General features: G+C 36.3%; 1 protein-coding gene across 2 annotated transcripts in view; it reads right to left on the reverse strand.

Annotated features, from left to right (window-relative positions):
- The window catches only part of TDRP (testis development related protein), a 181,189-nt gene extending 160,362 nt beyond the window's left edge, over positions 1 to 20,827 (reverse strand). The window contains exon 1 of one of the 2 annotated variants that reach the window (XM_053710356.1): positions 20,276 to 20,827. In XM_053710356.1, the coding sequence (XP_053566331.1) occupies positions 20,276 to 20,353 (78 nt within the window). In that variant the 5' untranslated portion in view covers positions 20,354 to 20,827. The remainder of the gene's footprint in view (positions 1 to 20,275) is intronic. The other variant, XM_053710355.1, reaches the window with a different exon arrangement.
- Positions 20,828 to 22,390: the final 1,563 nt, after the last annotated feature.

Here is a 22,390-nt window from a genome sequence, read left to right on the forward strand (position 1 = left end):
TTGATATTTCTTCATTAAAGTATATCTAAAGAATAAAGCAAATTAGGTAATAGAAGTAAATTGGAATGTTGTTTAAAATTATATTCTCTACCTTAATCATGAAAGAAAATTTTTGGTTATAGTGTCCCTTTAATTACCAATTCCCCAGTTTTGCATAACCAACACAGTTATAATTATACACGTTTACCTCTGTAATTACCTTGTTTCTAAGCCTCAGCAGACTGCCCCCTTATTTCAGTTCTTTTGACAGACTTGCAGTTTAGCCAATCAGAGCTGTTTCCATGCTAAATTCACGTGCATAAGCACAATGTTATCTATATGAAACATGTGAACTAATGCCCTCTAGTGGTGAAAAACTAGGTTTAGCTTTCAAGTAAGAATACCAAGAGAACAAAGCAAAATTGGTGATAAAAGTAAATTGGAAAGTTGTTTAAAATTACATGCCTTATTTGAAACATGAAAGTTTTTTTGGACTTGACTGTCCCTTTAATGGCTGAACATATATGCCTCTTGTCTGGCTCACCAAATGTGTTCAGCTAGCTCCCAGCAGTGCATTGCTGCTCCTTCAAAAAAAGTATACCAAGAGAATGAAGCAAATTTTACCATAAAAGTAAAATGGCAAGCCGTTTAAAAGTGTATGCCCTATCTGAATCAGCGGCCAATTCTATAATCAAAGCATTTAATTTTAATTCATTTTCAGTTTCATATCCCTTGATATAATTGTGATCTATTCCATTCACAGTTACTTATCCTCCTGATCACAGGAAATGTTTTCAATTTCTTGATGACCAAGAATATGCTTGAATTGCCCTTTGACTGTTTAGAACATGCACAAGAAGTTAAATTACTCCTACGGGTTTAACTCCTTGATGAAGACATACAGCAGTTGCATGAACTACTGCCTATCCATTAATGTTATGTGCCATGGAGACAGGTCATCTGTTTGTGGTGAATTGAAGTGGAGGGAAGGAAGGAGAATGACAGCACTGAGACAGCAAATACTTAAAGGGACACTGAACACAAAATTTTTCTCTTTCGTGATTCAGATAGAGCATGCAATTTTAAACAACTTTCTAATTTACTCCTATTATCAATGTTTCTTCGTTCTCTTGCTATCTTTATATAAAAAAGAAGGCATCTAAGCTTTTTTCTTGATTCAGCACTCTGGACAGCAGTTTTTGATTGGTGGATGAATTTATCCACCAATCCGCAAGGACAACCTAGGTTGTTCACCAAAAATGGGCCGGCATCTAAACTTACATTCTTGCATTTCAAATAAAGATACCAAGAGAATAAGGAACATTTGATAATAGGAGTAAATGACAAAAGTTGCTTAAAATTTCATGCTCTATCTGAATCGCAAAAGAAAAGATTTGGGTTCAGTGTCCCTTTAATAATAACCATTAATATAACAATGAAGAAAAAAACTAAATTATATACAATGTAAAGATGTCTAAGGGAACATTTTGCTAAACTAATTCTATAATCTGAAAAGAATGCAAAGGCATAGTGAGTTAGATCACTTATATGTTACACATAATACTCTATAATGAATTATTAATAAGTGCCTAACAGATAAATAATTGATTAATGGAGAGTTAACATAACCTTAGGGGTGATGTAAACCCTTGAAGAATTGGTAAAATGGGTCTTCAGCGGTTACATGGGCATTAAATTATATTTGTGGCAATATGACCTCACTGATGTGTCCTGCATGCTCCATATTGTAGCTTTGTGAAATGATAAGAAATATGTCCTTACACTACATACAAGATAATTCTGTGATATCCTAATAGACCCTGTGACACAGTAACAAGCATTTCCCCCATACCTTAAAGTAGAAATCTACATTAGGCTTTCCCTTAGGGAAAAAAGGATATTGTTGTAGATAATAAAGTGAAACTCAATATGTTTCATAGTAGCCAGTCTTATAAATAACACATTTAAGTTAATACAACTTTACATGCAATTGTTTTGTATTTGTTTTTTAAAGTGTTCTTCATTGCCACCTAAACACTACTCCAATATAAAAAGGATCTGGAGGAAAATTAAATAAACTATTAACTATGAGGGTTAATGCAAATAATTGATGCTAGTGTGTTCCCACAGATGAGCAGGTCAATTCTGCAGGTTATTACATTTACTATTATTTAATTATTCTTAAAGGGACAGTGCACATCAATTTTCATATAACTGCATATGGACAGATACCGATCTGCAATATAAAACCCTTTTATATAAATACTTACTTAGAAGCTTGCAGTTTAGATTAGTTTTGATTAGGTGAGGATGGGACACCTAGTGAAAGGGGCTTGGAAAGCAGAAAGAGCAGAGTTTCCCCCTCCCACGCATATGAAAATACAGATTCTTGCTGCTATTGTTTGTGTAATCTGTCAACACTCCCAGATGGGCTGTATAAATGGATCATCTACAATAAAGTTATGTAAAGAAAAATCTACTGTACAATGTCCCTTTAAAAGGACATAACATTGAAAAAAAGGCAACGGTCTAATGTGTTAGATCATTATATTTTTGCAACATAGCCTGCATATAACAAGGTGTAACACCCCTGCGAGGGTGTAGAAACTTACTTAATTTCAGCTCCAAAGCAGGAATACACTACTGGGACCGAGCTGAACACATCTGGTGAGCTAATAACTTAAGGGATACGTGCATAGCTGCAAGTCACCTGCTAGCTCCCAGTAATGCACTGCTGTCGATGAGTCTACCTAGATATGCTTTTTAACCAAATATCCCAAGAAACTGTACATTTGAAAATAGAAATAAATTGAGGTATCTTAAAGGGACATAACACCCCATTTTTTTCTTTCATCATTCAGATAGAACATTTTTAAATGACTTTCCAATTTACTTATTTTATCAAATTTTCTTTATTTTTCCTCTTATCTTTTGTTGAAAAGCAGGAAGGTAAGTTCAGGAGTGTGCATGTGTCTGCAGCACTATCTGGCAGCAGTTTTAGAGGAATGTTATACATAAGCAAGAGCACTAGATGGCAGCACTATTTCCTGCTCCAGACATGTGCACGCTACCTATCTAGATAACACTTCAACAAATAATAACATGAGAATTATGCAAATTTAATAGTAAATTGGCAACCTTTTTTAAAAAATTATATACTCTCCCTGAATAATGAAAAGTAAAACATTTTTTTCATGTTTTTTTTAAAATGTCATGCTCTGTCTGAATCATGAATGTTTAATTATGAATTCCATATACATTAAAATGGTGGATTTATATTTCTTTGTTTTCTTGTTGACCTTGTTTTTGGAGAACCTTGAAAAGTCCACATTCACTTTCCTATCATCACTGTTAAAAGAGAGAGTTTACCCAAAAACTCTCTCTCCTTTACTTTGTTCCCAATGATCCATTATGCCTGCTGGAGAGAATGAAAATGTTTACAAATTGCTCCTTAGCCTTTATATTGGCATTTGAAATAGCTGATTTAGCCTGTAGTACCCCTACCTATACTGAAAGTTTCTATACCTAGGTATAGGCTATTGATAAGCTATGTAAACACAGCCAGCAGAAGAAATTACACTCACAGTCGGCTAGATTTGGAGTTTTTCTGCTTTTTTCTGGCCGCACCATAAAAATAACTCTGGTATTGAGAGTCCACAGAATGGCTGCGTTAGGCTCCAAAAAAGGAGCGTAGAGCATTTTTAACGCAGCTTCAACTCTCAATACCAGAGTTGCTTACACAAGCGGCCAGCCTCAAAAACGTGCTTGTGCACGCTTCCCCCATAGGAAACAATGGGGCTGTTTGAGCTGAAAAAAAACCTAACACCTGCAAAAAAGCCGCGTTCAGCTCCTAACGCAGCCCCATTGTTTGCTATGGGGAAACACTTCTACGTCTGCACTTAACACCCTAACATGTACCCCGAGTCTAAACAACCCTAACCTTACACTTATTAACCCCTAATCTGCCGCCCCCGCTATCGCTGACACCTGCATTTTATTTTTAACCCCTAATCTTCTGCTCCGTAAACCGCCGCTACTTACATTATCCTTATGTACCCCTAATCTGCTGCCCCTAACACCGCCGACCCCTATATTATATTTATTAACCCCTAACCTGCCCCCCACAACGTCGCAGCCAGCTACCTACAATAATTAACCCCTAATCTGCCGAGCGGACCTGAGCGCTACTATAATAAAGTTATTAACCCCTAATCCGCCTCACTAACCCTATAATAAATAGTATTAACCCCTAATCTGCCCTCCCTAACATCGCCGACACCTAACTTCAATTATTAACCCCTAATCTGCCGACCGGAGCTCACCGCTATTCTAATAAATGGATTAACCCCTAAAGCTAAGTCTAACCCTAACACTAACATCCCCCTAACTTAAATATAATTTTATTCTAACGAAATAAATTAACTCTTATTAAATAAATTATTCCTATTTAAAGCTAAATACTTACCTGTAAAATAAATCCTAATATAGCTACAATATAAATTATAATTACATTGTAGCTATTTTAGGATTAATTTTTATTTTACAGGCAACTTTGTAATTATTTTAACCAGGTACAATAGCTATTAAATAGTTAAGAACTATTTAATAGTTACCTAGTTAAAATAATTACAAAATTACCTGTAAAATAAATCCTAACCTAAGTTACAATTAAACCTAACACTATACTATCATTAAATTAATTAAATAAAATACCTACAATTACCTACAATTAAACCTAACACTACACTATCAATACATTAATTAAATACAATATCTACAAATAACTACAATGAAATAAACTAACTAAAGTACAAAAAATAAAAAAAGAACTAAGTTACAAAAAATAAAAAAATATCTACAAACATAAGAAAAATATTACAACAATTTTAAACTAATTACACTTACTCTAAGCCCCCTAATAAAACAACAAAGCCCCCCAAAATAAAAAATGCCCTACCCTATTCTAAATTACTAAAGTTAAAAGCTCTTTTACCTTACCAGCCCTGAACAGGGCCCTTTGCGGGGCATGCCCCAAGAAGTTCAGTTCTTTTGCCTGTAAAAAAAAAACCATACAATACCCCCCCCCAACATTACAACCCACCACCCACATACCCCTAATCTAACCCAAACCCCCCTTAAATAAACCTAACACTAAGCCCCTGAAGATCTTCCTACCTTGTCTCCACCTCACCAGGTATCACCGATCCGTCCTGGCTCCAAAATCTTCATCCAACCCAAGCGGGGGTTGGCGATCCATCATCCGGTGGCTGAAGAGGTCCAGAAGAGGCTCCAAAGTCTTCATCCTATCCGGGAAGAAGAGGCGATCCGGACCGGCAACCATCTTGATCCAAGCGGCATCTTCTATCTTCATCCGATGACGACCGGCTCCATCCTGAAGACCTCCACCGCGGACCCATCTTCTTCCGGCGACATCCAACTGCAGAATGACGGTTCCTTTAAGGGACGTCATCCAAGATGGCGTCCCTCGAATTCCGATTGGCTGATAGGATTCTATCAGCCAATCGGAATTAAGGTAGGAATATTCTGATTGGCTGATGGAATCAGCCAATCAGAATCAAGTTCAATCCGATTGGCTGATCCAATCAGCCAATCAGATTGAGCTCGCATTCTATTGGCTGTTCCGATCAGCCAATAGAATGCGAGCTCAATCTGATTGGCTGATTGGATCAGCCAATCGGATTGAACTTGATTCTGATTGGCTGATTCCATCAGCCAATCAGAATATTCCTACCTTAATTCCGTAATTAGTAATTAGTTTACAATTGTTGTAATATTTTTCTTATGTTTGTAGATATTTTTTTATTTTTTGTAACTTAGTTCTTTTTTATTTTTTGTACTTTAGTTAGTTTATTTAAATGTATTTTTTTGTAGGTATTGTATTTAATTAATGTATTGATAGTGTAGTGTTAGGTTTAATTGTAGGTAATTGTAGGTATTTTATTTAATTAATTTAATGATAGTATAGTGTTAGGTTTATTGTAACTTAGGTTAGGATTTATTTTACAGGTAATTTTGTAATTATTTTAACTAGGTAACTATTAAATAGTTCTTAACTATTTAATAGCTATTGTAGCTGGTTAAAATAATTACAAAGTTGCCTGTAAAATAAATATTAATCCTAAAATAGCTACAATGTAATTATAATTTATATTGTAGCTATATTAGGATTTATTTTACAGGTAAGTATTTAGCTTTAAATAGGAATAATTTATTTAATAAGAGTTAATTTATTTTGTTAGAATAAAATTATATTTAAGTTAGGGGGGTGTTAGTGTTAGGGTTAGACTTAGCTTTAGGGGTTAATCCATTTATTAGAATAGCGGTGAGCTCCAGTCGGCAGATTAGGGGTTAATAATTGAAGTTAGGTGTCGGCGATGTTAGGGAGGGCAGATTAGGGGTTAATACTATTTATTATAGGGTTAGTGAGGCGGATTAGGGGTTAATAACTTTATTATAGTAGCGCTCAGGTCCGCTCGGCAGATTAGGGGTTAATAAGTGTAGGCAGGTGGAGGCGACGTTGAGGGGGGCAGATTAGGGGTTAATAAATATAATATAGGGGTTGGCGGTGTTAGGGGCAGCAGATTAGAGGTACATAAGTATAACGTAGGTGGCGGCGCTTTGCGGTCGGCAGATTAGGGGTTAATTATTGTAGGCAGGTGGCGGCGACGTTGTGGGGGGCAGATTAGGGGTTAATAAATATAATACAGGGGTCGGCGGTGTTAGGGGGAGCTGATTAGGGGTACATAAGGATAACGTAGGTGGCGGTCGGCAGATTAGGGGTTAAAAAAATGTATTCAAGTGTCGGCGATGTGGGGGGACCTCGGTTTAGGGGTACATAGGTAGTTTATGGGTGTTAGTGTACTTTAGAGTACAGTAGTTAAGAGCTTTAGAAACCGGCGTTAGCCCAGAAAGCTCTTAACTACTGACTTTTTTCCTGCGGCTGGAGTTTTGTCGTTAGATGTCTAAAGCTCACTTCAGAAACGACTCTAAATACCGGAGTTAGAAAGATCCCATTGAAAAGATAGGATACGCAATTGACGTAAGGGGATCTGCGGTATGGAAAAGTCGCGGCTGAAAAGTGAGCGTTAGACCCTATTTTGAGTGACTCCAAATACCGGCGGTAGCCTAAAACCAGCGTTAGCAGCCTCTAACGCTGGTTTTCACGGCTACCGCCAAACTCCAAATCTAGGTCAGTGGAAGGTGGAAGAGATAAAGCTCTAAAATGTTCCTTTTTGATTGGTCTTTCTAAGTATTGTACAGAGACATAGATAAGAAAGGGAAGCATTTGAGTGATAATGAGATCTGATCTGTCTACAAGATTAGCCTATTTTGGTGAGCTGTGGTTTCAAAGAGCACATCCAGCTATTTATTTTGCAAAAAGAAGCATCAATTAGCAATTTCTCTTACATTTTATATGCTGCAGCTGGTATAACAAGTCATGGAAAACGCATTCATTTAAAAACAAATTGACAGTGAACTGTCCCTTTAAGCACACTATTTTTTCAATGAGGTGACATTTCCATCTCTTAGCCAATAGTTGTGTGGCCCAGTTGGCATTATGCTGTATGGCTAGCATGCTATTGGCTAACATCACCTCATTGAGAAAATAGCATTCTGCCGTGGGCGGCCTGAGGGGCTCAGAGCGGCATATACTGCACGCAAATAAAGGAACTTTCAGCATGAAGTATATTATAATTCATGACTGAAAGTCCCCTTTATTTGTAGCACCGGGAAATCCTTGTGTTTCAAAAACGCTAGGGTTTATTTTGGTGCCATGTTGGATGAGTATGTTGGAATAAATCATTTTGGAGAAGCTTTCTGACAGTAAATGCTTTGCTTCAGCATGGCCCATCCACTAATGATCTGCCTTACCAAGTCCCCAGCAGAGTAATTTCGTTCTGTCTCAAACATGAATTACTGAAAACTACGACAAATATACTGTCAAGCTATTTATATTGCTGATGGAATTAAGAAAATACAAATGGGAGTGCAAAAAGCAAGGTAATGGAAGATGTTTCAATCATCCTGAGACAGATATTAATGTGGAGAGATTCATAAAAAGGTGGCAGCATTAGGTGCTATGCAACAGTCTAAAGAATTCCATTAAAAAGCAATTATATTATAGTCTTTTTTATGACAAAGTTATGATTGTGGGCTCCATAAGTTGATAAATACAAATCTGAATAACTGGAAATTATTACAGTAATGCACTACAAGAAAATGCCATACTGTAGAAAAAAAAATAAATGACTAACATCATATGTTTACAGATTTTGTGTATCACAAGACAGGGAAATGTGCCAACATGTATTGAAACCCCTTTGCAGGATCTATATACTTAAAGGGGCAAGAAACACTGAGATTGCAGTATAAAATGATCGTTTATACATAGCCCTACCACGTATGTGTCCTGAAAAATGACAATGGGTAGCGTTGATTACTCCCTTTACAAGTCCAGACTGGCTCCTCCCAAAACAAGTGGTGGCCATATAAAAAAAGATACAGCGCACAAGGTGTTAAACCATTAAAAAAAAAATAATAATAAAATGTATTGCAGTTCTGTAATTAGCTAATTTAAAAAACCCAGAATACAAATAAAAATGTACTTCTCGAAAACATTGTGATGTGCACAGTCTACCGCAGTATGCTGTCACAGAAAGGAGCAACATTTCAGTAAAGGATACCAAGATAAATAGTTAAATTAGATAAAAGAAGAGAAAAATATTTTTTTAAAATTTATGCTCTGTCTGTAAATTTTGGTTTTCTTGCTTGTTATTTTACCATAATGGTCTCAGATCTTTTGAGAAAAAATTGCATAAATTTAATCTTAAAGGGACATGAAACTCAAAAGTTTTCTTTCATTATTCAGATAGAGAATAACATTAAAAAAAAAAAAAAAAGCTTCGGGGGATGCTTCCGGGCGGCGGCCATGATGGTCACTTATTTCAGTAGCTGAAGAGTTGAGCATATCTATCCACCGCATATCGCTTAACTATGGCTCCATCTAGGATTAAAATGCACTTATTCTAAAATAGCAACATATGCTGAATGATTTGATCTGAAGTGGGTCGCCACCTTCTGCCCTGAAATACTGGAACGGCGAGGTACGCAGTGGAGGCCTTGAAGCAGGCCTGGCCTATGCCTAACCCCCCCGGTTATCTGGGTATAGCAGCTTTGAAAGCTGTCCTTTTCCTTCACCACCTTGCAGCACATATTCTTCTGAGGATATACTCTCAAACTTCCCACTATCCGTTTTCCCATTATCCGCCTTACTAACAGAAACATGGCATTTGAGGAGCGGCACCTTGCAGACATAATAGCTAACCTACTGGATATGCACTACAGGGATCTATCACATCTTATAACACACAGCTTTGGGACACTGGCACAGATGTGCACAGCCGCTGGGGAGAACCGGATGCATACAGCAGCTCCGTCGGAGCAAGAGCCTACTGAGCGGCATCTAATCCGTCTTGTCCCAACAACCAGGCAGGACGATAGGTCTCCTGCAATCACAACTGGCCTAGCAGTAGGAGAATGCTTAACATCCCTGGCACCGGACTCTGCAGATGCGGTAGACAACGCGGTTGACGCTGAGACTGCTCAGGGCGATGGCTCTGGGGTCCGGCGACAGCCCTTGGTAAAGCGGCTCATACTGGGCAGAGCCTGCAGTCCTGGAAACTGCTCAGGGTCCCTTGAGGAGGAATGCGGTGCTCCGGAGCTGAAACAGAGGGGCCTAGAGATCCCTGGAAGAACTGTGAGTAGGCAAAACAAAGAAAAGAAGCCGATGCAACGCTCCGCTCAGCCTCGCGATGTACTGGCCCAACACACATACCCGACAGCTCATACCTCTCCTATAGTGAACTCTGGGCCTACTTGTGCGCAGCCTGGGCCTTTGAGATTACTCTCGGTTGGCCTGGGACTTAGCATCTACTATTCTTCCTATGGCATGCTCTTAGGAGACGCACACCCCTCACTCCGGTCCAGGAATAGACCGGACCTCACAAAGAGAGACAGGACTGGAGTGGGTTAAACTTTTTCCATGCAGTGGTGGGTTGTTGCTTTGGAACATTGACTCTATCACCATACTGCAGTTCCTGCAATAGATAACCTGACCCCATACTTACCTGGTGTCCCCTATAAGGTTTTCTACCGAGACTTTGCACAGGTAGCCCGGAGGGTACTGGACTTTATGCTTGAAGGGCATTCCTATACTAGTTTGTAGATCCACATCAACCTCCTACCATCCCAGTGACTTTGCATATGAGGACATTGTCCGAAATTAGATGGTCACCCCTGTTTATTGAAGGTTTTCTAACTCTGAAATTGTTGTCTGATGATAGTTAGCCAGGCTGGCCATAATTTGCTTTGTTTAACCCAATATTTCTATTTTGTTTAAAACATATAAGAATATAATAATTTACAGCAGATAGGTGTCAGGAATGTCATATGTTTAGAGAGGCTGCTGCTTATCACCCACTAGTTACACCCTTCCCTTGTATATCTTGGGGACACATTCATGTTAGTATGGTTATCTTCATAGCTTTTAACATCTCCAATACTGACCACTTCTTTGCTAATACCCTGCTAGTTCACTTAGGCTAGATGTATATGTAGCAGTACTTCATTACCACAAGTCTAATCTAAAGCAAGTGCAGATTCTCAGTAAGCAGAGTATTACACTTGCACCATAATAGGCATAGTGTGAATTCACATGGAGTATATAATAACTATGCTAGTCACTATTTGATCATTTATACTACTAGGTTTTATGCTTAGGTTTGCCTGTATTGGTGACTTATGAACATTTAATTGAGGTTTCCAGTTTGGTGGATAACTACTAAAAAGGCAGGTTTGTCTTAGACTGTGTATTTCCCTACTCTCATAACACTTTAGGCTAATCCAGGTCTAATGTTAAAGGGACACTAAACCCAAAATCTTTCTTTCATGATTCAGATAGAACATTCAAATTTAAACAACATTACAATTTACTTCTATTATTTATTTTGCTTCATTTTTTAGATATCCTTATTTGAAGAAAAAGCAATGCACATGGGTGAGCCAATCACATTAGGCTTCTATGTGCAGCAACCAATCAGCAGATACTGATCATATCTAGATATGCTTTTCAGAAAGGAATATCAAGAGAATTAAACAAATTAGATAATAGAAGTAACTTAGAAAGATGTTTAAAATTGCATTCTCTTTCTAAATAATGAAAGAAAAATGTGGGTTTCATATCCCTTTAAGTAATGTTGCCTACGGCCGAGGCAGCATAGAAACAGTTTATATATAATACACCAGAACAAAGTTGACCTGATTATACTTCAATGCATATGCATTCCCCTATCTCAATAGGCTAATCTAAGAGACATAAGATATATACTACCCTTTATGCTGATTTCACCATGCCCAATCCAATGCTAAAATTGGTGAAACTACGTTAGTTATTTTTAAAATTAAGATAATTGTCCCTACTTGCTTATGAAGATGTATTCGCTCCTAGCACCCTAACCAAACATTAAACGTTAGCAATAACAGGGAGATATCCTACCTATAATATTGTGCTGCCAGAAATGTAGCTTTTGCTCTGCCATGTTTTAACATTTTATTATTTCAAAGGTCCAAGAGTGACCGCTTGTATCATTTTCTTTCCTCCCCTGTGTCATTCGAACTTTTCTAAGCCCATGAGTGGCTCTATGTACTTATGGAGGAAATTACAGTTTATATAAAATGAGGTTTCATTTAAAAAAAAAAGAAAAAAAAGCTTCTAACTTACTTCTATTATCAAATTTGATTGGTTGAAGTACCATGCATGTCTGAAGCACTACATGACAGGAAATAATGCTGCCATGCTAACGTATAACATTGTTGCAAAACTACTGCCATATATGTTGCAGACACGTGCACACTTCTGATCTTACATCCCTGGTTTTCAACAGAGCATAACAAGAGAACAAAGAAAATTTGATCATATAATTAAATTAGAAAGTAATTTCAAATTGTAAGCGCTATCTGAATCATGAAAGAAACATTTTGGGTTTTATATCCCTTTGACAAATTCTCTTAAAGTGAATGTAAATTTTGATGCTAAAGTGCCCGGCTTTTAAAAATTTTATTAAAAACAGGGGCACTTTAATTCATAAAAATTTACATTTCACTCGTGTTGTGAAAAAACTTACCTTTTAAACTTGACAGACGCTGCAGCTTCCTCTGCCCGTCGCAAAGCCTCTTCCTGTGTCTAAAATGAGGAATCCAGCTTCCTCCAATCACGGCGTTGAATCAGACACTGATTCCCCAGGGGGGGGAAGCCGTGATTGGAAGATGACCGATACATCATTTCTGACGTCAGAAATCGCTTGCGACGACCGGGGAAGCTGGAGCGGCTATCAAGATTATAAGGTAAGTATTTTTTCACAGCACAAGTGAACTATAAATTTTGATGAATTAAAGTGCCCCTGTTTTTAATAGAATTTTTAAAAACCGGGCACTTTAGCATCAAAATTTACATTCACTTTAAGCAGCTTTACTTCAACCAGCCCTTCACGACAATGCTTTTTCCCCCCTCAAATCTTCAGGCAAGTGGTACAATTGTATGTTGTACTGCCCAACCAATTGAACTTGCATTGCTCTGTGTTAGTCTCAATGGATCCTCTAAGAAGGGTCATGCAAGCACAAGAATGCAGCACAAACTTCCAATTAAAAAATAGGTGCTTGCAATTGAATATTTACCTTTTGTTTGACAGGTCATGCTACCCTTGTGTATGCACACTCATGGAAGATCCACTGAGTAATACAGAGCAGTGGGAGCACTCTATGGCCAAGAAGGGCTTTCTATTTTATCAGTGCCTGTGGTATTTTATGCAGCTAATTCACTAAAGCATGGGAAGATAAATAAGATTTAGTGAGTTAGCTACATAGAATAACAGAAGAATTAGTGACATAGAAAGGGGCTTATAAAACTGGAAAAGACTTTCAATAAACATTGACCATGAAATTGATGCCTGTTGTAGCTTTAACCCATTTTGTTTTCTCTTATTACTGGCTAAGCTTTTTCTTTTTCAGTCTCTACTGTTTTTCCCTCAAAAGTTTATTAAAAACTGTTAAATATATATTCAGTGTGTGTGTGTATATATATATATATATATATATATATATATAATATATATATATATATATATATATATATATATATATATATATAGGTTGTCTTTTCCAATTATGCCAATAAAAGGTATAAGTATATGACAATAGCTAAAATGCAATCTCTCTATATTAATCTAATCTATATTATTGATGTATTATTTTATTTATATCCTGTCTTTGATATTGTACGTTGTTTTTTTCTCTCCTTAATAAAATTATTTTAGACTAGTATGTAATCCTTTAAAAAAAATCCCTGTGTCTTACATACAGGCATTTAAAATTATATAGGTTGTCCAATGTTATTCAGACTTCTTATACAGATAGGGTGCAGACAGTCTGACATGTGAAGCTGTTTTCCAGACGGATGAGAAAGACTGCTATATATAAAACGATAATCAGACACCAACTCATTTGCTGTTCACAGGTTTACCTCTAGCACAAGCATTTTACTTCTCTTGTAATTAGGCATACCTCACATACTAAATTCTATCAAGGACACATGTGACAGAAGATCACTTATACAATAAACTACAACAAATGAATGCCCACATAAAAGCTAAAGCTGTGTAAACGTATATAGAGTGAGCAGTATAACCCCACAAAGCTTTCTAGAATTTCTAAAGATATTAGAAGATTGCAGAGATTAGGGACATGTCAGACTTTTGTATAAAGGCAGCCAAGTAACTTGTTTGCAATACACTTTTCTCTGTATGTTTGTTAAACAGAGATATCAAATATAGTATAACGGTTTATAACCAAATAGTTTTACTATTTATTTTGAAATAATGAGAGAGAGGAGAGAGAAGAGGAGAGAAAATGGGAGAAGAGGAGAGTAGCGAAGAGGAGACAGTGATGTTCTAAAGCTCTCCACTAAGAAGTAAGGCTGCCAGGTGTTCAGTATTTTAGGAGGCTGTTCAGTAATATCTTCACAAAAATATTGGACCATTTTTTTATTATGTCCCTGAGTTTTCAATAAAAAAAAACCTCTTATGCCTCAATGCATTACAAATATATTGCAGAAAGAAGTCAGGGCAGTCAAGGGGGACAAATCGCTACATGTTTACGTGTGCTTCTGGCAACCAAAGTGGTACATTTATTGATTTGTAGGTTACAATATTCTAAAAAGCCAGAGAGACGTTTTTTGTTTTTTTAAAACTTCCTTGATGCTCAGGACATTTATCTGCCTACCTTCCCATAAATCTCTCTATTTTTCGTAAGCCTGGTTTTATAAGGCATTAGTTTTACATCAAGAAAAGTTTACCTCATCAAAAACTAATTTAGTGCTCCATTGTTTTCCGTTGCCTTCCCATGTACACGCCATTGAATTACTGTCATATTACTTAAATGCATTGCTTGTGACATGCATCCAAACCCAGCTAGTAAAAAGGTATTTCAAGTGACCATACATTTGGAGGGTAGTCGAAGGAGAAAAAAAGTAGCACTGCCCGACAAAAAAATGTTTGTATGCAAATGCTTATAACACATCCTTGTATTAAATTCTCTTTTTGACACTTTGCAATCAGGAATTGTCCTTAACACTCCATAGAGAAGGACATCACCAAGGATACATTACCTGCTAACAACCAAGTCTAAAGGGGATTTCTTCCTGTAAATTCTTCTCAATCTATGTGCCGTCTTTGACACAGATAACCACCCTCTCCTCATCCTCCAAACCCTAGAATCCTTTGTCATTTGCCATAGAGTTCTTACTTGGTCTTCCCCTACCTCTCTTATTTCTACCTTCTTCAGTGTATCATCTGTGGCACTTCTTCAGTGTATCATCTGTGGCACTTCTCCAGTGTATCATCTGTGGCACTTCTCCAGTGTATCATCTGTGGCACTTCTCCAGTGTATCATCTGTGGCACTTCTCCAGTGTATCATCTGTGGCACTTCTCCAGTGTATCATCTGTGGCACTTCTCCAGTGTATCATCTGTGGCACTTCTCCAGTGTATCATCTGTGGCACTTCTCCAGTGTATCATCTGTGGCACATCTTCAGTGTATCACCTGTGGCACATCTTCAGTGTATCATCTGTGGCACATCTTCAGTGTATCACCTGTGGCACATCTTCAGTGTATCACCTGTGGCACATCTTCAGTGTATCACCTGTGGCACATCTTCAGTGTATCATCTGTGGCACATCTTCAGTGTATCATTTGTGGCACATCTTCTGTCCCTTTACCACCTTTCGTCAGACTGTCAAGCCTCAGTGTCAAGTTTCCTTTCTTTCCACATATCATTCCAAAGTTCCTTCATAAAGTATTGCCAATGTGCTGATGACACCCAAATCTACCACTGTGCAACATAAGTTTTCTCTTCTTTGCCCCTTCCCCCCACCAATCTCTATTACTGTTGACAACAATGTCATCACTTCAGCCCCTCTTTCCTTTGGGTTACATTTAGCTCACAACTTTCAATTGTCTTCACGCTCAGTACTTGGCTATTTCCTACCACTTCAATCTTAAAAAATGTCTCAAAGTCATAACCAAGTTTGTAATTCACCCACTCATCATATCCCACCTTGTTTACTTCAACTTCATCATTGTTTTTCCCCTCTGTAATCCATAATGTCCTTTGCCAGACTAATTTGCTTAAATGAATTTCAAACATTGACCCCCACATACAAGGCCATCAAGAACACTACAACTTCCTATGTCTCTAACCTTGTCTTTAAATAGTTTCCTTGATGCCCCCATTGCTCTGTCGTAGACCTAACTCACACCTCATTTCAGAGAGATTATTTTCTGTAGGATTTTCCAGATCTGCAACACTGGTGGCAATTTATAAATAAATTACACCAATATTAAAAATAGAAGGTTCCTTTCTCTATTTATGCATTAAGAAACAATTCATTCCACTTTACAATCCATGAAAGAATAAACTCAATTTTGTCCCACTGTAAAAGTGACCTTTTCATTTTTAGATTGTTAGGTTTTTTTTGGATGTACTCTATAAAACTAGAAACTGCGGAAAATGTGCCTCAATGGGAGATTTGTCCCATCAACAAAGAGTTTTAAAATCAATATTTCTCATAATAGGGAAAAACTGCTGGAATTTGGTCTAGCTGAATAAGACCGCACAGTCTCAAGCAGTTATAGCGTGGGTCAACCAAAAAGGTGCAGCCACTCACAAGGACACAAATGATTCAATAGGATTCTGAGTGACATTTTCTTCCATAAGATATCTAAACCATAATTGAAAGAAATCTCTTAAATATCTTGATAGCAAAACTACAAGTATATAAAAATATTTTACAGAAATTATCATAAAGTAGCTTTTAGTATATTTGTGTGGACATATTATTTTGACATTTCACATAAAGAAACCACAAAAACTAATCATTATCCATTTATTAGGGCTAACCATATTAATGAAATTCAAGTTTTTATATACTGGTGATTTGAAAAATCTAAAATACAGTTAAAGGAGCACTCAATGCAGTAGAATTGCATAATTAATAAGTGCATAATGATAAGGCAACGCTTTAATGCATATTCTGAATTTCAAATAAGCAGTAGATTTTTTTTGTTCCTGACAAATGTATTTTTTCTCCCATTTTCTGGCCTCCGTATCATGTGACAAACATCAGGCAATCATAGACTAGTATACGTATACCCTGTGAGCTTGTGCACGTGCTCAGTAGGATCTTGTTCCCCAGAAAGTGTGTATATAACAAGATTGTGCAAAAATTTGATAATGGAAGTAATTTGGAAAGGGTCTTAAAACTGAATGCTCTGTCTGAATCATAAAAGTTTATTTTTACTTGAGTGTTCCTTTAAGACAAAACAACATGAGTATTTGGCATTCCTGCTAAAAGGTAATAAATTGGATTTTCCTTTCTGTTTGTATGTGAAAGGAGAGATAGATAGATAGATAGATAGATAGATAGATAGATAGATAGATAGATAGATAGATTAGTTTCTGGTGCTGAGCATGTGTGTGTAGATCAGCCTCCCTGCGAGAAAGTGGAACAGGCACAATTTTCAGATGTATTTTACAGCAAAAGTCAGCAATAATAATTAAAGGGACATTATACACTCATTTTTTCTTTGCATAAATGTTTTGTAGATTATCTATTTATATAGCCCATAAAGTTTTTTTTTTTAAATAAATGTATAGTTTTGCTTATTTTTAAATAACATTGCTCTGATTTTCAGACTCCTAACCAAGCCCCAAAGTTTTATGTGAATACCGTCAGCTACCTTCTCCAGCTTGCTCCTGTTTGTGTAAAGGGTCTTTTCATATGTAAAAGAAGGGGGAGGGGGTGTTTTATTTGCCACTTGCAGTGGGCTTTCCAGCTACCTTTTCAACAGAGCCAAACTGACAGTTTCTAAGTAAGTTTTTAAACAGTTTTATACTGGATTTTTATATCAGTATCTGTGCATCTTATTCTTTATAGTAGTGTCTATTACATGCAGTTATATGAAAATGAGTGTATACTGTCCCTTTAATTATATGCTCCCAAAAGTGCATTGCTGCTGCTTCAACAAAGGATACCAAGAGAATGAAGCAAATTAGATATTAGAAGTAAATTAGAAAGTTGTGTACAAATGTCTTCTCTCTGAATCACGAAAGACAATGTTTTTATGACTTTGTTGGTGAAGGGCAAGTGTTTACAATGGTATATGCTTACCAGTTATATGGTATGAGGTGTCTTGCTGTACAAAAGATAAATTCACAACACACTGAAACTTGACATAGGCAACAACCCATGACATCTGTTTCTGAAAGATTACTCCTGGCAATTTGTGTTTATAATTGTGTAAATACAGGCTGCTAAATCAGTTGCAGAAAAAAAATAGTTTAATTTAGAACTATAATGATAATAAAATAAAAATATCACAATCTGTGACATTACCAAGCAACTGTGTGTTTTGGTTTACTGCAGGACAGTAATAAAATTAATTCGAATAGGGGTAATATAATAACCAACACACTTGGTTCATCTGCATTATTTAGGAAGGGAAACAGTTTACAATAGGTAGCATATGACATTCACCATTAATTTGCTTAGCCCTTACAATTAATCTGACTTTATGTCCTCATAAATCTTTAAAAAACAAAAACTTAAAATTATACATACAAGCCTTGGAAAATGTGCAGTAATTGAAACTTAAAATTCTAGATCTCGATTTACTGCCCTTGTTTCAATGTTATATTTGACTATTTTAAAAACGACAAAACATTTTTAAAAAACAAAAAAACACAGAGTTAACTGGTCTGTGCCCTTTGAGTTATGGGCAAAGGCAAAGGCCATTTGCCATTGCTTGAACATCTCACAAGTCCCCAATTACATATGGTTATATCAGTATTATAACCTTTCACCTTTCAAAATCATACTAACTACTAAGAGTTAACTTATATCATTCAAACATACTGTTGTGTGAATGTTTAAAATAAACACAGTAATCAACCAACAACCAAACGTTCAAGTCGGTTGAGATACTTTATAGCAAGATTGTGCATACTTTAATAAGATTGAATTACATTTTGTGACTTGCTTGTGTATGTGCTGTGCATAAGGACATCTGAGGTTGCATAAATTTCACATCACATATACTTATATCCTATATATATATATATATATATATATATATATATATATATATATATATATATATATATACACGCACACACATATACTGTGTATATATATATATATATATATATATATATATATATATATATATATATGTGTCAAGCAAAATAATATACTTGGACAAAACACATTTGTAGATGGCTTTTAAAGATAAAGTAAAGGCAAAATTAAATGTTTGTGATTGAGATAGAGTATGCAATTTTAAAGGGACATGAAACAACATTTTTTCTTTCATGATTCAGATAGAACATAGAACATACAATGTTTAACAACTTTCCAATTTACTCCTATTATCAAATTTTCTTCATTCTCTTGGTATCCTTTGTTGAAGGAGAATCAATAAACTACTGGGAGCTAACTGAGCATATCTGGTGAGCCAACGAAAAGAGGCATATATGTGAAGCCACCAATCAGCAGCTAGCTTTTAGGGCATTGCTGCTCCAGAGCCTACCTATGTGTGCTTTTTAATAAAATATACCAAGAGAACAAAGCAAATTACATAATAAACAACTTTCCAATTTACTACTATTACCTAATTTGCTACTTTCTCTTGACATCCTTTGTTGAAATGAATACCTAGGTCCCTTGTCACTGGCTTACCTAAAGTGTTAAGCTAGCTCCCAGTAGTGTGTTGCTGTTCTTTCAACAAAGGAAAACAAGAAAACTAAGCAATTTTGCTAATAAAGTAAATTATAAAGTTGTTAAAAATTGTATGTGCTGGGTTTCATGTCCCTTTAATATAAACTTATATCAACACTAATGGCTAAGGGGAGGTGAGAAATCATGGAAAACTATTGTGATCTACTAGTCTGTGCTTCTTTTTTTCTAAACATTGATGTAGAACAGTTTACTATACAATTGACATCAATGAGTTATGCTAAATTACATAGTTTAATATTGTTGTATTATATAATTTATTTGAAATATACTCTAATTTCAACCTGAAGTAACATGGTTTATTTATACATGAGAAACAACCATTGTCATTACCTAACAGCAAAGCCATGAGGAGCAGATCCCTTTGGGAATATGGGAGCTGTTATACAGATAACACTTTAGCTGCCAGCCACAGATAAATAACACTGGGAAAACCATCTTTTTACTGTGCCTCAGGCACCAAATCCATGCTTAGTGGTGCATTCACTGAGCCTAAATAAACAATATGCACAACAATGTTTATACAGAAGCTATAAGACACACATTTATACACGCTGATAAATGCTACAATAAACATAAAGACACTTAATGGTTTTGATTTATATCTCTTCTTAAAACACGATGCTACTTAAAAAAAAAAAAAAAAAACACACAACACAACAACGAAAAACAACCACATCCCACTGTATATGTGATCACACTTGTTTATGAACACCCCCCGTTAATAAATTGCAATTCATCATCTTGTTACCAAATATATTAGTAACTTTTTCCTTTTTATGATGTTGTTACAAATATCAAAGCAAGCAAAGATCATCTTATGAGTAAGCAGAGCAGTTGGGTGATGTGTGTGAATTTGGATCTCTACATACCTGGGTATCCGGCTGAGCCTGGATTTCTTCATCAGGTGAATCTTCTATTAAAACTTTGCTCTTATTGAGTTTCCACATTTTGTCTGATGCAGAGTCCCCAAGGCCTGTGTGTTGAAATGTGAGGTTAATGCTGTTGTGCAGTAGTAAGGACAAATAACTGTTTGGGCTGTAGTTAAACTTTATACAGGCACAGCAGGCTGGTCAGTAACTCCATCCTGGAAACAAGAAACCTTCAGCGCCTGCTCCACTTCTAATGAAACTAATCATTCTGGGGGGAGGAGGGGAGTAAGAGCTGGATGAGAAGGAGGGGATAGACACAGGAGGGAGTGAGAAGGAATATGGGTGGCGGTGAGAGACAGATGGGAGGGATAAAGCTGGAAACAAGGTTAGGGGAAGGGGGAGTGTAATAAAGGGATATAAATATTAGAGCAGATAAGGGACTAGAAAGGAGATCCGATGGTAAAGCAGATAAAGGGGAAGAATGGAAGCGAGTGACGTCACGGGGACGGGGGAGAAGCTGTGCTGCTAAGGAGCAGAGGAGGGTCTGTTAGGAAATCAGATCTGTGCTGGGTTATCCATGCAAGAGTTTTGGAAAATGGCGACCAGACAAACATTTATTTTAACAGTTGTGAAAGATAGAGCTACAACCTACAACAATATAAACAAATACATAAACGTATACTGAGAACATATGAAGCAGGCGCACAATAACACTAAGAAGTTTAGATGACTAAGTAATAATCCACTTGCATGAAGGTATTTAGAAGGATTTGGCACTGATTTGACATAAAATACTTCGGATTCTGATGTAAAGAATGTTCTTGATGCCGGGTATACGTGCATTTTTACCATAAGCCTATATGAGTATCAGTATATTGCATAAAAGATTGAGTTTTAATAAGTGCTATGTTTTGTATCAATAGGCATTCTGCAGGGATGTTTCAGCTTGACAGACATAAATGGTAAATTCTTAACGCTTATTAGTGCATTCTTCTGTACACGTGGAATTCATGCAAAATTGTTTTGACATCAAACTTGTTGATGCATTTATTTATCAAACTTAGAAACTTGTAAATCAGGTTTTAATACATGCAGCCAGCACATAAACTATACTTAAAGGGATATGAAACCTAAATTTTGTTTCTTTCATGATTCATATACAGCATGCAATTTTAAGCAACTTAATAGTTTGCTCCTTTTATCAATTTTTCTTCTTTTGGTATCCTTATTTGAAAAGCATGAATGTAAGCTTAGGAAACGGCCTATTTTTGGTTCAGATTCTGGGTAGCGCTTGCTGATTGGTGGCTAAATGTTGCATTACAAAATTGCATGCTCTATCTGAATCGTGAAAGGAAAAAATGGGGGTTTCATATCCCTTTAAAAAAGTTTGGGCTTTCCATATTACTGAGGTATATTCTCTGAAGAATAATCTATTTCATGTGGAGTTTTTTATTAATGATATTGTAGGATATTTATTAGACTCTTATGTTTATGTAATAAAAATCAGTAACTGTTTTTGTTTGGATTAGAACAAAGTTCTAGAAACCTTATTTGCATAATTAGTTTATTGGTCTTTTCTATGGATAGATTTGATCGTAAAACATTGTTTTCGTAATTAATTTCCCCAAAATGGTTATTAGAATGCTTTAGTTTTTAAAAGGGTACATTTTATGTAAAGTACTATAATAATATACAAACATATAACACATACAAAGTACATAAAAGTAATTCAGTGTGAAGCACTGGTTTTCCTACCTGTTCACTGGCCTCCCTAACAGGCCAGATTTTGAGGATATGTGAACTAGAACACAGGTTAATCAGCTGATTAATAAACATGGTTATTTTATCAGCTCTTATCCAATGTAATCCTGAAAATCTGGCCTGTTAGGGAGGCATGGACAGGACAGGTTTTAAACCTAAAGGGGAAGATTTAAAAAAAAATAAAAAAAATTACAAACTGTGAATATCGATGACCTAGATAACAAGCAGCAAACTCTGTAGTAAAACGGTACAATATCCATAAACCATTATCAGTAAGACCTTCTGTGAATACTAGATATGGTACATGTGAGTGTAAAGGTGTTTGTCAGTTTACACACCCTTTGCTAATACAGA

This window comes from Bombina bombina, chromosome 4 (assembly GCF_027579735.1).
Source record: "Bombina bombina isolate aBomBom1 chromosome 4, aBomBom1.pri, whole genome shotgun sequence".
Classification (NCBI taxonomy): domain Eukaryota; kingdom Metazoa; phylum Chordata; class Amphibia; order Anura; family Bombinatoridae; genus Bombina; species Bombina bombina.